Source organism: Festucalex cinctus, chromosome 3, assembly GCF_051991245.1.
Source record: "Festucalex cinctus isolate MCC-2025b chromosome 3, RoL_Fcin_1.0, whole genome shotgun sequence".
NCBI lineage: Eukaryota > Metazoa > Chordata > Actinopteri > Syngnathiformes > Syngnathidae > Festucalex > Festucalex cinctus.
The window spans coordinates 12,875,993-12,889,408 of NC_135413.1; the positions used below are offsets into that span (position 1 = coordinate 12,875,993).

At 39.3% G+C, this 13,416-nt stretch overlaps 1 protein-coding gene across 2 annotated transcripts in view; it reads right to left on the reverse strand.

The window, feature by feature from the left end:
• The window catches only part of cecr2 (CECR2 histone acetyl-lysine reader), a 41,329-nt gene extending 30,960 nt beyond the window's left edge, over positions 1-10,369 (reverse strand). For both annotated transcript variants that reach the window (XM_077515901.1, XM_077515900.1), the window contains exon 1: positions 10,119-10,369. Coding sequence is in view for 1 of the 2 variants with exons in the window: in XM_077515900.1 (XP_077372026.1) it covers positions 10,119-10,238 (120 nt within the window). In the remaining variant the exon portion in view is untranslated. The remainder of the gene's footprint in view (positions 1-10,118) is intronic.
• Positions 10,370-13,416: the final 3,047 nt, after the last annotated feature.

The following is a 13,416-nucleotide window of genomic DNA, read 5'->3' on the forward strand; positions in this document are numbered from 1 at the left end:
GTCACCCAGTGGTTTTAAGAGCATATTTGGGACTTTGCGCATGTTAACATGGCCTTTCAAAACCAGAACATTGCCAATATTTGGCTTTTGAAAGGGTTACTGACTCCATGTAAACATAGTCACAGTGTGTGAAACTTCTTCTCTAAGCTTTCTAAATATCCTAATGTGGAAAGAAGTGTGCAAGTGTGACAGGTTGGTGACTCACAGGCCGACACACAAGCTGAGCAGGAAATGTGTCAGTGGGTGGGATAGTACAAAAAAAGAATGCAAGGGATGAGTATAACGCCTTGAGAATAGGTAATTAATTGTTGCTATGCTGGGGGGGTCTTCATGTCACTGTCAACTGACAGAAAGTCAAGGGCACAAAGTTTAGGCCTTTAAAGCTACTCAATACAGTAAATTGAATTTTGAACCGCTACTGCCACATGGCTGAAAAATGTAACTGCTTACTCCCTTCTTCACGTACACACTGCGCGCATAATTTCACATCCGCAGACAGTGGGTGGGAAATTCAAACCTGAATCCTGTCTCAAAACTATTGGTCAGCGGCTTGCAGGAGTACCCATTGTGAACAGTTAACATATTAATTTGCTAATTAGAAGATAGTCAAGTCATAAATGGTCAAATAAAAAAAAGCTATCGTCCAGGGTTTTTTCTGTGTACAAAATTCAGAGGCTCCGCCTAATTTGCTTCCCAACTCCAGCTTGAACCACTGATATCGCTCAACACAGCACTCCAGCTGTGTTGATTAAGCGTGGCAGAAACGCATTTTAACTGCTGTTGCAGTGTTGCTCTATTATGGAGGCGCTTTACCAACAGCAGCGAACGGGAAAGACCTGAAGCAACAACTGAAGAATACCCTTTTTTAAAAAAAAAAAAAAAAACCTTCCATTGTACCGAAGAAGGAACAGATCATGGAGCAACCGTTGCACACGCCCATCTCCTGGTTGAGAGGTAGAGGTAACGTGCTCCAGTCATCACCATAGTCATAAAAACACAGTATATATAGTAGGAGTGTGACGATATATTGATATCGCAATAAATCGTGATACTTTGTCTCCCGATAGTTATCGATATGCCTACGTAAGTATCGTGATATTTGTAGTTAATATACAGCCACTATAACGTCTCCATTGTTCATTACTTATTGAACAATTACTTGGGGGGCCACTAGGGGCAGCACCTCATAAGAGTGGCAGGGAAATGTACGGAAGTCTTCAAGTGAAGACGACTCATGACCTTACTTTTACTTGTGCGAGACATTTATCTGTCCAGCAACTGACTCAGGTTTGCATATGTTTCTATGAAAAATTTATATTCTATCTTCTATTTTAACATTTTAAAACATGTTTTAATTTGAAATGTAAAGGGATACTTGACTCATTGAGCCATTTTCAACAGTATAAAGTGAATATTTGGGTTGACATCCGTGAAGGTTGTGGCGTTCTGTTGAGGCCTTTTTTCTTATCAACTTGGCTCATAACTTCCCGTCTGATGTTGAGTGGGGCAATACCAGCAAGGAGATGCAAGTTGTTTGTATTCAGGCATCCAGTGGTCAGGCGACAGGTGTTGTATCTAATTTTTTAGCGTGGGCTGACCTCTCTGAGACAGGACAGGCGTATTCTACTGATGAATAGCACAGAGCTAGAGCAGTTGTTCTTCAGGTGGATGCTGTGGCTCCCCATTTTGAATTTGTCAGTGTCCGTAGGATGTTATTGCGGGACTCAACTTTGGATTTGGTATTGCTGGTGTGGTTCTTGTAGGAAAGTGTGCAATCCAGGGTGACTCCAAGATAGACTGGGTTGGGGCAATGTTCAAGTGATGTTCCAGACCATGTGATGCACAGAGGTCTGTTGGCTTCACGGTTCCTGAGGTGGAACAAGCAGACTCGGGTTTTTGTAGGGTTGGCACGCAGTTGTTTTTTCTCATAGTAAAGAAGGAGCTTGTCTAGGGCTTTGGTAAGGTTTACTTCCACTAATCCAAACGTACTCTCTTGAAATGTTACACAGAGGTTGTCGGCGTAAATTAAACATTCAGTCCTTTAGTCTATTGGCTGATCGTTGGTGCAGATGTTATATAGAAGGGGGGCTAAGACACTGTCTTGATGTCACCCATTTCGTTGTAGTCACCAGCGGCTTTACTTGTTATTTAATACAACAAAGAAGTGCCTATCTTTCAGAAGGGCTCCAATGAGGTCTGCAAGTGCCAGATCATTTGTGAGCTCCAAGAGCTTTTTTAGGAGAAGGCGATGATTGGTCGTTACCAACTTCCTCAGCCAAGGTGATGTCATCTTCAGTCAACAACAAGTGGAAAAATTAGTTTTTAAAGGTATTAATTGTACATGAAAAATAATGAATTTATCAAACTCATTCTGGACAAATTCTGAACATTTTACTCCTGAAAATGGCTCAATGAGTCAAGTATCCCTTTAAACCATGCATGTGGACTTTTTCATACCAAGGTCGAGATAAATGGCAGTCATTGTAGATAGAGTGTGTCAATTGTGACAGCGGCCAAACCGGCTTCACCTGGTGCAGGGATGTGGCATTAAATATAACTCAGTTTCCTTGTACGGTGGAACATTGATTTAACAGATTCGGATTTAACATAGAAAATAGTGTGCAGTCTCAAGGCGCAACGATTAACTGACAATATTATTAAATTTCGGTGATTAGTCATTTAGTTACATTAATTAAAAATTCAACGTTAATTTGTAAATGTTTCTGATATTTGTGTATGGTATTCTAAAATAGCAGTACTGACCTCACACTGGCCATCTCCTGGTCAGTAGTTATGTTGGAGGAAACACTTTTGTTGTTTTATCATTTTTAAATATAATGAGTGGTAAGTTAAATATTGAAATTTCAATTATATTGAAATTCTGTTATTCTTCATCTAATTGTAGAAAACGTGAGGAGGCTATTTGTTGACATATCATTTTAACATTACAGCTTACCCTGCAAGAGCCCTGCACTTTTGATTAGAATTTTTAAACAAAGATGTCTGTTTTCTAAGATTGAAATAAACAAATTTAAGCATGTAGCAAATCTGAAAAGCTGGTGAATACACATTTCCATAATGGAATTTAAACAAAGTCAAGTTTTGGGAGTTAGTAGAATTACTCAAAAACTTTTACGTCAATATTTTCACTTTGATCGCCAAATGAATGCCAGCTTCAAATATTATCGGCCTCTTTGACTAAGAATAATCGGTATCAGTGTCAGTGCCGGAAAAAAGCTTCAAAAATCGGTTATCAGTATCAGCCCTGAAAAAAACGTATCAGTCTCTCACTAATCTAATGCCGAGGTCAGACTATGCGATTTTTTTGTCTTACACGACAGTTGCGATGTCACATTACCCGATAAATTCACTCCGTGTCGTGTAGTCACACTACAAGTCTGAACGCGACAAGACACCAGCCGATCAGCGCATGTTGAAAGATGCGTTGGCACTGTTTGTCGGGGAGGTGGAACAAGAGGGGAAAAAAAAATAAAAAATAAAAAAAATAAAATAAAAAAAAAGAGGCATGGAGGAGTGTTTGCGTGAATGGAGCACGCATGGGCCAAGTGTGATGTGAGCAATTTACTTGCACTCCCTGCTCCGCAATAGTGTTTAAAATATGATTTAGCCAACACTGTATTTTAATTTATTTAGGCCTACATGCGCTGGGGTAATATAGCCACTCACTACGAGGGGGGGGGACTTTCAAGTGAGACCGCGGGTGACAAGGCGGCCAGGCCTGGCCCGACCTCTATGAAAATGTGATCGATCCTCAATAAATAAGTGCCCATCCCCACTCATATGCCCAAATCTCTGAAATATATTTGTATGGATGCGTGCGCGCTCCATGCAGCCGCAGCGGGGCGATTCCCCCCCCCAACCCCCGAGTTGCACCTGTCTGGCCCCATCCCATGAGATATCCAGGGGATTCATTAATTAATTAATTGAGCTATAAAGTGCTATTCAGTGTGTGATTGACGTTTCGCTCTCTCTCACTATTGGTCAATGCTGTGGAACCAAACGGACGACGACGTAGGCATGTCACATTGTGCATCAAGATGAGCAAAAATTCTAACATGCTAGACTTTCGTCGTGATAGTCGTGAACCGTCCCGGACAACAGGCAACCAATCGTTGAACGTGGCACACTACACGGGCGACGCTACGTCAAGACAACCCAAAATCATTTACGACATGCCCCGTTTGTCCGCGACATGTCGGTCGAGCTAAAATTGGGCTGTTTTCTTGTAGTCTGACCAAGGCATACAAATGTTCAAACACACAGTTATGGACACAAAGATAGATATATAAAGATATAAATGAACATGAAATGTGAAAATATAAAGAAAGAAAACATCAACATTGTGTCAGACTCAGAGTGAAGTTTATTGGGATGTTGAAATTGTACAGCAGGGCTCTACATTAACTTTTGTACTGGTAGCACTGACGCTACCAACTTTTTCAGTTGGTCGCATCACACAGGTTTTGGTTGCACCTTTTTGGGGAGGTACAGTATGACCATATTTTCTGGCAGGGTTGGGGAATCCAGGTCCAGAGTGAGCAAACCCTGAAACAGTTTGACTTTAGACACAGGTGCTTCTACTCAACAAGTGCTTCTATGAGCTTGTTTACCTGCCAGTTAAGTAGAAGCACCTCTGGCTAAATCCAATCTGTGGCAGACAGGCAGGGTTTTGACTTTCTGGATCTGGACTCCCCAACCCTGTTTGCTGATATATAGTCATCTCAATTTGCATATCCTAGTTCCACATGACTTAAAGATTGACAGCGACTCAAGATATATCTGCAAAACATTTACTGTAACTAAAACTGTCTTCAATAAAATAGTTCAATTATTTTTTATTTCTTTAAAAGAAAATATTGAAAAAAAAAGCTTTGCTTTTATACGATCATTATTTTGTTCAACGCAGCGAGGACAGATCTTTTGCGAGACCTCCAAACCCTCTTCACCTTGGGAAAACCAAAGCTTCACAACCTGCCTCGCATCATGATCATCATTGTTTTGGTTTGCTTTGAATGTTTGTTTATGCTCTTCTTTTTTTGTGGGACAGTATTGTGGGAGTTGGTGTGCGAGAGTCAGACATTTTTCCAAGTGAAGCGCAAGTTTTTTTTGTTTGGTATTGTGTACCGTGGCAAGACATGTCTGTATAACATGTATGTACGTGAGGGTTGTCACAAGAACCGATACTTCGGTTCCAAGTCGTTGCCAAGATTCTGAAAATGTGACGGTACTGCCTTTTCTACAATACCCGAAGTACCGATTGGTATTGAGGCGGCATATCTGGCCGCGTCTTCTGTGTTGTTTTGGGGGTGTATTTATTTATTTAGTTTTTTTAAATCCCACACGCACTCACTCACACAAGCTTACATCATATAAACTTGGGTGGATATGGGCGCTTATCTGGCAACCCATGTTAGGTCTAATGACGTCATGTGACTACCCTCCCGCTGCTACAATAACAAAGAAGTATTGTTTTTTTTTAATTACATGCGTGTAACATGACAGTAGCCCGCACATCTGCGTCGTCTTCAACTGCAGCGGCCCCTCAATTAGTTGAGAAGAAAAAACACCAAAGTCGCGTATAGAAGTACTTTGGATTTGAGGTTGATGCGCAGGGATTGAGATGCCGAAACCGTTTCCAGACGAAAGGGGAACGCATCCAACTTAGCGAAACATGGACATCCAGACTTGTACCAAGAATTCAAGGCAAGTGCATTTGAATTCCCGTGTTATCATTGTTGTCCATATCTAAACTAATAACGTTAGTATGATGACCCCACACTCAATGAGCTGCTTTGCTAAGTAACGTTAGAGTTATGTTCAGCCTCGTCTGTCCCGCATAATAAAGTTAGGTAAAGTTGCCGCTAAGCTAATTTACTGAATCACCTAAAATAACATTAAACAACCCTCAAATAATATATCAAATGTTATTCGTTATTTTGTTTGTTTGTGTGTGTGAGGCTACGTGCTGCAACTGGCTGGTAAATAAGCACAGTATGAGATTTTTATTTTTTAATGCTACATGCTCTGTGATGCATTTTTCATTTTACAGTATTTTAGTGTTTAGTACTTAGTTTGTTTGTTTATTTATTGAACATATAAACATAACATATAAACATAAACAAGTAGCAAATAATAATTTAAAGAAGAAACTCATAGCAATTATTTGTGATGGTTTACATGTCCAAAGGGAGTAGGAAGAAGTTAAAAACTTATCTAGTCCTACTCCTTGTATCTTTTAACTTATTTCATTATTAAATACACTACATTAATACATTACAATAAAAGAATGTGTAATCCTGCTCGTGTAGACAATTACACTTTAACATACGTACATTAGTTAGTAGCGTATGTACATGAATTTCTTAGGCATACACAATAATACATCCTCATACTCATATACACAATTTTCATTACACTTTCATTTCAATAATGCTCTTGAACTTTACTTTTAAACATTTTTTTAAACTCAACAATTGACTTGCATCTTTTCAAGTCATTACCAAAACGATTCCACAAATGAACACCTCTTACAGAAATACACCTTTGCTTAATATTTGTTCTTATTTTCATATTTTTTTTTTTTTTAAGACACTTGTATCCCTTATGTCATATAAGGACTCTCTCTAATTTCAAATGGCTTCTGAATACTATGGCAGAGTAGATTGTTGTAAGCTTTATACATTATTTGTGCTATTACTGTGTACTTAGCTAGTACATGCACAGTATTTTTATTTTATTGTTCAGTCTATTGTTTAATACATTAATGCACAGTATTTTAATTCAATGCTTTAAAGCTACATGCCAATTGTTCTGTTTAAGCACACAGTATCATTGTTTGTCGTTCGCTTCTAATAAAGGAGTGTATGTTGAAGTACAGAATTTATTTCATATTTTCTATTTTTACCGTGGTATCGAAATGGCATCGAGAATCGTGGAATTTCAGTCGTATCGGCATCGACTACTAAATTTCTGGTATCGTGACATCCCTAATGTACATAGTTGTAAATAAGGAGTTCCGAGGACGCTGGCGCACATCACCAGCATACGACAAGTGAGGAGGGGCATACTACATTGATGTCGGCAAAAGAGCCACTTGAAAAAAGAACCAAGGGGAGCCACATATCGTTTAGACATCTACAATGAAGTTGGATTTTGCTTTCCTTTTTTCATTTTAATTCTGCTGCAGGCACCATTGAAACAGGTGGCCCGTTCGAAGCGAAGTCAACGCATCCGCCATATTGGATGTGGCAATTGTATTCTCCATTAAATCTGCAAATAATTAATAAGATTTAGTTAGAATGGGGTAATACAATAAAAGGTAATGGTTCCTTAATGCAATGAGATGTGGCTGGATGAAACACCTCCATTGAGAACGTGAACGAGGAATCTTTACAAAGTCGCCGTCTACTGTATTGTGTATGTACTGTAAAAGCTGTCTATGATAATACTTGTCAGCGGGCACCATTCATTGGATGGATGCACGGCAGTGCTACGTGACTATCGAAATATATGGGGAAAGTTCATGCTTTCTATAGGGTATTCATAACAATTGCCCCAAACATGCCATAAAAATGCATTTCAAGTGCCCCACTTAATCCTGGGATCTGGCGACAGGTCTGTATGGAAACTCAGGTAACTGATGAAAATAAAATGAATCTGCGTATATCTTGAGAATTCTTCTTCTTCAGTGTTTTAATACCTGTTTAAAGGGGACTAATGTGAAGGCGCTCCAATTTTTGTGGGTAAATGTTATAAGAATTAATGTACCGGTATGTCAGATTTTATAGATTGATAGAAAACCCACATTGCCCACATTGTTTAGATATCTGCAATTATTAACGGTTAATGCATTGACAGACTTTTTTTTTTTCTGTCTGAGTTGAAATGTCCGACTTTATTTGAATGCATCTCGCGGCTTGACAAATGTTGTCAATGTTTACACTCCTGTTAGGCGCTAGTGGCTAACACCGGAGACAAGTGCCATATCATATAATAACAGACTAACTAGCTGTTTTTATTAGGGTCCTTAATTACTAATTAAATATGATTTTGGGATGACATTGTGTTGAGTAGTAGTTGAGAGGACGAGTCAAGCTAGCAGCCTCGGGTCAATTTCAAAACACAAGAAACAAGGCAATTGCATTGATGTCAAAACATTAGTTGGAAGTAGTTGGAAGGCTTTTATTCTGAAGTTGGCCTTTGAAGCGTATTCCACTGGCTATGTATAACCAGAACCTTGGCGCTTGATCTGTACGGATCACGGCTCAAAGATGAGCTGTTGTACCACTCATTAAAGCATCACACCGTGTGACCGGATATTTTATTTTTTATTTTTTTAACCAGCAGAGGCTGTAAAGTTAGCCTCGTTTGCAGATAAATTTGTCACAGTGTCGAGTCCTGAATTATAAATATATTTATGTCTATGACATTAAGCTAGTTCTCCCAACTGCCCACGTAAACCAACATGATTTGCTCTGAGTCTGACTGCGATAACCAGAACAAACAAACATCCATCCATCCATGCATTTACTACAATTTATCGTAATTGGCCATCTTTGGTGTTTTACATTTGCTTTGAATGCTTTTCAGGTCTTAAGTAGGAAAATCCGAATGGAATTACTCTGACTTCCCATCTTCCTTGAATGCAGCATTAAGGTGAAAGGAAGCTCTCTGCTCATTGAAAAGCACTGGACTTTGATTTGTGAGGATTATTTTGATTTCAAAATGTGATGAAATGTCGAACTACTATAACAATCTTCCTTGTTTGTATGCTAGTCACGGGCAAAATGTAGTTTGTTTTGTTTTCACCGTGCAAGGTAAAAATATCAGAAATGCCCAGATGTTCGGAATTGTCAATAAGCAGTGTCCCTCCATCTTAGTCATGTCTACAGTAACAGCTGATTGTTATGTGTTTAAAAGTAAACACCTTGAACACTTTTGAATTTGCACATCAAAAAGTGTAGTAGCTCCCACATTGCTCTTACACGTGACACACAACGAATGGTTAAAACTTTACTGAGCAATCCTTCACAGGTTAAAGCAACAATATACACTTTGTATAATCCATCCATCCAGAAACCAATCTATAAAGCTATAGGCTCATCTATCTGTGTACTTTAACAACAAAACAGTGCTTGTTTATTTTAAACTGTTTGTTCACTCTGTCGGGTGTGGGGAGACTGGGCAATAAAGGCTTTTAGGGTGACCGTAAGAATTTGTTTGAAGCAAAGCCATGCAATCACTTTTCACCAACTCGAGTGACTCATCAACGCAGTCATCGATGCCTAGATACCGTGCAATAAGGGGGAATCAAGTGATATAGTTGTCTGGGTGCAAATATTGTGTTTCAACTCTCAAAAGCGGTATTAGCAAGCACACTTTGAACCAACTCTCTTTCACTCATTCCCAATCGGGGGGAGCAAACAATGCCCGAGAAGCATCTGCGTCTCGATCCCCAAGCCAGATGGCTCACGACTGCAAGACAATAAACTCCCAAACCCACGCCACGAACTTAACTTTATGTGATAAACAAGACACAATTAACACAGAAGTAAAGCAATGGAGGAAAGGTTATCTGAATAAACTTGTTACGTATGATCGTTATCACGTACACTATGTCAAAATTATCAAGTTTCATTTTCGATCGCCAGGAAATCATCACTCCTAAATTTAAATATATTAAGTGAGAGTAATGTCACGTTTAAGAACATCTACTGAGTGAACGGATAAACAATTATGAGCGTTGATCTTTTACATTGTCAAATCAAATTGCCTCTAGTTGAATATAGAGAGCGACAAATCATTGTTATTCATCATAATTCATGCAATCTCAATGAATTTGGCCTCTCTCGTAATCTTTATTGGCTACTGATTAACAGGTTACTTGAAGTTTTAGTAGCGTTGCTCATCAGCTAGATTGTTCGGTAGTAGTAACGTTAACGGGTGGAAGTTCAAAGAACATAGCTAAGGTGGCTAGTACTAAGTAGTTCGTAAAGCACGTCAGCAGAGCGAAACACAGAGAAGCTGACACAAACAACATCTCATTTCCACAATAAAGGCGAGTAGTGTTAGTGCCGTGAAGACACGATTTCATTTACCTCTATTTCAAAGTCGGGAAGGTTGAACGCTGCCCTGAACAGCGAACAGAAGTGGGCTATGGCGGGGACTTCCCACCACGACTGGACTTCTTCCACAGAAACTGTACATCCCTGTGACATTTTCAGCCTGGAGAAACTGTGCCACGTTTATTTCTCACATTAGAAAGTAGCTAAAGTTATAAAAGTTCAATGAAACAATTCCGACAAAACTTGCTCGTGTAGTCCACCTAGCATTGCTGCCATAGCGATTCGCCGGCCTCTTCAATCTGTTTCAATCAGTCCGGGAAGAGTTGAACAGATGGGCAGGGCCATACCATTATTCGTCAGAGAGGGGGGAGTGTATACTTGGCATTAAAGTTACTCCTTCAAATAAACAAACCTGTTAACTTTTGATTCTAATATAATACCATTTTAATATATATATATTGTTTTTGTTAAATCTCCATTTAATGTTTGAGGCTGAAAACACAATACGTATGAACAGCGAAAGGAAATAGCTTTCATCCCCATGTGTCTTGATTGTGTGACCTCCGTTTAAATGGAACGTTTTCAACGGTGAAATAACGATTCAAGTGTCGTGTTGTATTGCAACATTTAGACATCTATAACAACAACAACAACAACAACAACAACAACGTTAAAAACGACTCTAATCCCCACACGTATCTAATCGCATTTGGATTTAGTCAACATTACATTGCTTCAAGGTTTTGGCCATTGTACGACACCGGGGCGCCCCCTATTGTACTAAGTAAAAACTGCATTCACTTGGGAAAACAACTACAGTACCACAATTCACTCATAAGTTTGTTTGTTTTTTCCCGCACTCATAAGTGATTACAAGTAAGTGTGCCGTTGGCGACAATCGGGGTACCCATACAATTTTACTTATTTTTCCTAACAATTATACAATAAGAATTACAACTATCAATTTTTATCAGTTACCTATGCCTATAAAGTGACAGTCAGAACTTGTGCTCATGGCAGAATGCAGAATTAACCTGTGTATCCACCTGCTGTTATTCCTAGGCTACAACGGAATAAATCTACGAGTTGGTTATATCATCTTTGTGTTCAATTAATTAAACACATATTTCACACTAAGCCAATATGAGTCAATTCATATTCATTATTTCAGTACCGGCGGCACGGTGATTGAGTGGTTAGCACGTCCGCCTCCCAGTTCTGAGGACTCCGGTTCGAGTCCAGGCTCCGGCCTTCCTGGGTGGAGTTTGCATGTTCTCCCCGTGCCCGCGTGGGTCTTCTCCGGGTACTCCGGTCTCCTCCCACATTCCAAAGACATGCATAGCAGGTTAATTGGGTGCTCCGAATTGTCCCTAGGTGTGCTTGTGAGTGTGGATGGTTGTTCGTCTCTGTGTGCCCTGCGATTGGCTGGCAACCAGTCCAGGGTGTCCCCCGCCTACTGCCCAGAGCCAGCTGAGATAGGCGCCAGCACCCCCCGCGACCCTTGTGAGGAATAAGCGGTCAAGAAAATGGATGGATGGATGGATATTTCAGTACCTGTATTAGTATTCAAGCTTCTGAGCTTAAAAGGAACCCCGGCTGTCATGACAAGTTTGCTCTATATTATTTATTTGGTTGTTACTAATAGTGGTGTTAAAAAAAAAATCGATTCAGCAATATATCGCGATACTACAGCACGCAATTCTCGAATCGATTCAATAGGCAGCCGAATCGATTTTTTTAACATCCATTTTTGATGGAAAAATATTCAACAAAACGTCTAACTTTCACACCTTAAGCACGGAAGGATGTTATATTAATGGAATTTTAAGAATTTTAAAATTCGGATGGTCCCTGGCGGGGAAACATTCTTAAAAAAATTTTTTTATAAACTATGCCGATACTCTAAATGGTTCAGGAACAGCTTAAAACTTACTTTGAATGCAACTGTTTTTAAAGCATTTTCGGCAAAATTGCTCGTATGATAAGGGGTTACGCCTTAATATTTTATTTCAACGCTGTTCAAACATGAAAAATGTTACAACCTGTTTGTTAAACACAGTGTCTTACAGTTTTAAGACTGAAGTTTCAGATCAATAAATAATAAATTTTCATACAAATCTTACAGTGTACATGTATAAGTTTACTGAATGATATTTTCTAAATCTGAGTAAAAAAATCGCAACAATCCACTTGTAAATTCATATCGGGATTAATCGGTATCGAATCGAATCGTGACCTATGAATCGTGATACGGATCGAATCATCAGGTACTAGGCAATTCACACCCCTAGTTACTCACATAACTATTAGATTATTTTTTTCAAAAATCATTTCCAGTTTAATACATTTTGTAGAAACTTTATTTAGACATACGTCGCCATTGTTATTTACGTCGCAACGCATTCCGTGCGTAGTGACGTAGAATGGCGGTGGCTCTGTACAATAATTTGGTTAAAATATGACAGTAGGGAACAATTTGTAATTACAAGTTTGACCTGGTGATGGCAGAAGAGGAAAACTCAATAATTTTACAAAACTAAGGAGTCCAGTTACTGTATGGAGACTTCTGATGATGCCAAAGCCTATACACATCTCCGTGTACCATTGTATCATACAAAAGCACTTGCAGAGATTTATATCAATGAAGTGCTGCATATATATCCTTTTTTTCTACCCGGTTAAACCATTCATTAATTGTTGTGAGAAATTATTCATATGATCTGTGTCTTCACAACGAAGAAAATTACAGGAGGTTTAGCCAAGATGGGAGAATGTGATTGAGAGGAAATTGACCGCTCTGGAAAGCCTAACCTCACTGCATCTTTTTTATTTTATTTTATTTTTTTATTTTTTTTAATTCAGGCAAGTGTATGATGTCCTCCCCAGCCTGCCAATCATGCACACATGGGACATTGTAGAGACACCAGTTATCAAATCGTGAGGTCCATCGCTGAAGCCAACTGTATTGGACTGCAGCATATGGTCAAAGCAGTGTCATCCGTCCATGAGATCCATCACCTCTGTTAGAGCTGGTCAGCAGGCAATCCCTGCCAGGAGACCATGTGCAGGCTGGTTGCTGTGGTAGTCACGTGTTCTTTTGAGTTATGTCCTTATGTAACCCCTTGATTTTCAAGTGTATTTTTTTTAAGGTATTTCCCCTTCTAATTCTTTATCAGTCAACATGGTACTCCTCGTTGGCATTCAGTTTACTTTGTACATGGACTGTATAAGTGTGGGGACACGTGTAGGCTGATTAGTTGCAGACTGGGGTATTATGTAACACACAGGCCAATGAATGAAAAGGGCTAATTAGAAAGGTTAAACCCATCTT